This window comes from Myotis brandtii, unplaced genomic scaffold, assembly GCF_000412655.1.
Source record: "Myotis brandtii unplaced genomic scaffold, ASM41265v1 scaffold5, whole genome shotgun sequence".
In the NCBI taxonomy this organism is placed as follows: domain Eukaryota; kingdom Metazoa; phylum Chordata; class Mammalia; order Chiroptera; family Vespertilionidae; genus Myotis; species Myotis brandtii.
Window position 1 is genome coordinate 2,488,500 of NW_005369060.1, and position 3,469 is coordinate 2,491,968.

Sequence of the window (3,469 nt, forward strand, 5' to 3'; positions counted from 1 at the left end):
CACAGACAACAGTATGGTGATTACCAGTGGGAATGTGGGTAGGGGGAGGTGAAAGAGGGAAAAGTAGTTTATGGTAAAGGAAGGATAAATGGTAATGGAAGGAGACTTGACTTGGGGTGGTGAACACACAATATTATATACAAAGGATGTATTATAGAATTGTACCCAGAAAACCTATATAAATTTATTAACCCTTATCCACAGTAAATTTAATAAAAAAGAAATGAAAAGTTTATAATTTTTAGTGTACTTGAATCCTTTATTGAGTAAAGTAGAATCTAAATAAGGATGGACTAATCACTTTTGTTACTGTGATCAGAAAGTAAGTCTTGGAAGGTATATTCTTGTGTGTGTCCCAAGGAGACTTATGAGTTTAAATACCAGTGGTCCTAGAATCTATTTGAGTAGGTGGTTCCCACTGTATAGAAGGCTATGTGTCAAAAAAGTTTTAGAGCCTGATTTTAAAAGATTTTGAATAAATGATTTTGGACAATTTTGAGCAGGAACAAGGTAGGATATTTCATTGTTATTTAGTATCAAGGGAAATTTAAGTTATTAACTTTTCTCTAACATTTCAACCTTTGCTTTATTTGTTCTTGCATTTCAAACTAATTAATGAATTTAACATTTTTTCCAGTTTAATATCATAATTTGTTCTTGAGCTTAATTGCCCACAGAAAGGTCAGCCAATAAACTCAAAATATTCACACAGCATTTAGTTTATTTTCTACAGCAGTGCTACTTACCTACTAATTTCATTTCTTAACAAAATATTAAAAGAGAAATCAACAATAACAGTAGCTAACATTTTCATGGTTCTTACTATGTGCCACACACTAAATGCTATACATAATAATTCACTTAATCCTCACCACAGCCTTATGAGATATATTCTATTATCTCTATTTTACAGTAGAAACAGAACAAAGATGTTAAACAACAGACTCAAAGCACACAGTGACCGTGTTAGAATTTAAACCCAGGCAATCTGGTTTTAGATTGCCATCTTCTTATCTCTCCCTTAGGGCATAAAATTCAGCAGTTTAGGACTGATGATAATAGAGATATAACAGTGGTAGTGTAGTCACATCTCACGATTCACCTCGAAAATGCAATTTCTTTACCTTTTTTCCCCGAGTGAAAAATGTCAATCCTGAATCAGGTCTTCTGGCATTTGCATAAGATCTCCAGGAACAGAGATTCCTAACCCTTTCAAAAGAAGAAAGAAAGCATAGAGCAGTCCAGAAACCATGAGAGTTGGGAAAGCAGATGAAGAAACAAAATCAGAGTCAACTGACAAATGTTATTTGAACTGGGGTGTTTTGGCAGAGAGCATAGCTTACCTCACCAAAGACATCACCACTGAATGTTATCCCCAAACTATGGGTGTGTATAGTGTCATAGAACAGAAGGAAAATTGGACTTGCCTCACCCAAATCCTAAAGTAGATTTATACTTTAAAGCCAGAAAGTTCCTTTACATTCCATACCAAGGAGCGTCTGCCACCTATTGTTCATGTAGAAGACTACAGGAGTTGAAAATCCAGTCCTGCCCCTCCACAAGTTAACTCATTCACCAAGTATTCAGAGGGCCCATCCCAATGGCCCTCCACTTTCCTCTCAAGTCTCTTCCCTCTTACTAAAAATAGAAAATATTTGAGATTATGAATCTTTGTGAATTACTTTAACTATAATAAACCTCTTTCTAAATGTGATGGTGTTTGAAAATTCTTTTATTTTTAATTTTAAGATTTATAGCTTTCTAACAGAATTTAAAGGTGGTTAGGCTTTGTGGGTAGAGGTAGAGGCAGTAGCACTGACAGTTGCCCTTGAAATCACAAACTGGACCGTCTTTCCTCCCCAACCCTCTTTGCCAGAATGCTAGGCAGCAACTGTGAAGGGCTTAAGGACTTCATCACAGATGTCTGCTGACCTCTGTACTATCAAAGCCTCAGGTGCTTACCCTGCCATAGTACCTCCCTTTGTCCAATCATTGATTGACACATCTTTCCCTTTTTCTAGATGTGTACACCTTCAGGGAAGAAATCATATCTAGTTCAACTAGCAAACAGCAGATAGTAAATATGTATTAAGTGAGTGCTACAGAGAAAGTATGTCTGATATTAATTTGTTCTAGCTTACAGCTCCCAAGCAGCTCCCAAATCAGACTCCAGGAGTATACATTTCTTATTTCAAAGCCCTAACTCCTTGATTCTTGGTCCTCTTCAGTACTAGGCAGCCATGCTGGATGTTTCAAAAAGGTTTTACCAGTATGAACCAATGATTTTCACTGGGTGGAGAAATCACAGATGATCATTTTTTTCTTTACACTTTTTTTTGGGACATATTGATTTTGTAAAAACTAATTGATATGTTATTTTTATAATTATATTAAAAAGTAACACTACAGCCCAGCTGGAGTGGCTCAGTTGGTTGAGCATGATCTTGTGCACCCAAAGGTTGCCAGTTTGATTCCTGGTCAGTGCACACACATGGGTTGAGGGTTTGATCCCCACTTGGGGAGTGTACAGGAGGCAACTGATCCATGTTTCGCTTCTCTCTTCTCTCTCTCTCTCTCTCTCTCTCTCTCTCTCTCTCTCCCCCCTCCCTCCCTCCTCCTCTCTTCCTCTCTAAGTCCTCAAGTGCTCAAGTGAGGATTAAAAAAAGAAAAAGCTACCCTAACCGGTTTGGCTCAGTGGATAGAGCATCAGCCTGCAGACTGAAAGGTCCCAGGTTTGATTCCGGTCAAGGGCATGTACCTTGGTTGCCAGCACATCCCCAGTAGGGGGTGTGCAGGAGGCAGGTAATCAATATTTTTCTCTCACTGCAGTTTCTAACTCTCTATCCCTCTCCCTTCCTCTCTGTAAAAAATCAATAAAATATATTTTTTTAAAAAAGCCTGGCCAATGTGGTTTGGTGGTTTAGCATCCACTCAGTTCGATTCATGGTCAGGGCACATGCCCGGATTGCAGGCTCAACCCTCAGTGCAGCTGATCAATGATTCTCTCTCATTGAGGTTTCTATCTCTCTGTCACTCTCCTTTCCTCTCTCTATAAGGTCAATAAAAACATATTTAAAAAAAAGAAAAAAAATAACACTACAGAATTCAAAGGGGAAACAAGGAAGTAATAAAACTAAGAACAGATTTCTTTTTTAAAAAATCCCCCCCCCCATACTCTCTTCTACCTCCTCTGATCCTCCTTTCCCTCTGGGAATTACATACAGTTTCTGTGTCTATGAGTTTTTCTTCTTCTTCTTCTTAATTTCTTCACCTTTTTCACCCAGCCTCTCAACCTCTCTCCTCTGACAGTTGTCAGTCTGTTCTCTATTAGTCATTTTTTAAAAATTAAATCTTTATTGTTCAGATTATTACATTTGTTCCTCTTTATTCCCCCAATAACTCCCCTCCACCCAGTTCCCACCCCACCCTCCTCCCTCACTCCCCACCCACTGTCCTCATCCATAGGTGC

General features: G+C 38.4%; 1 protein-coding gene across 2 annotated transcripts in view; it reads right to left on the bottom strand.

The window, feature by feature from the left end:
- Window positions 1–792: 792 nt before the first annotated feature.
- Window positions 793–3,469, bottom strand: part of LOC102248364 (chromosome unknown open reading frame, human C14orf28) — an 18,838-nt gene continuing 16,161 nt past the window's right edge. Inside the window, exon 6 of one of the 2 annotated variants that reach the window (XM_014548207.1) lies at window positions 793–1,209. Coding sequence is in view for 1 of the 2 variants with exons in the window: in XM_014548206.1 (XP_014403692.1) it covers window positions 1,092–1,209 (118 nt within the window). In the remaining variant the exon portion in view is untranslated. The remainder of the gene's footprint in view (window positions 1,210–3,469) is intronic. The other variant, XM_014548206.1, reaches the window with a different exon arrangement.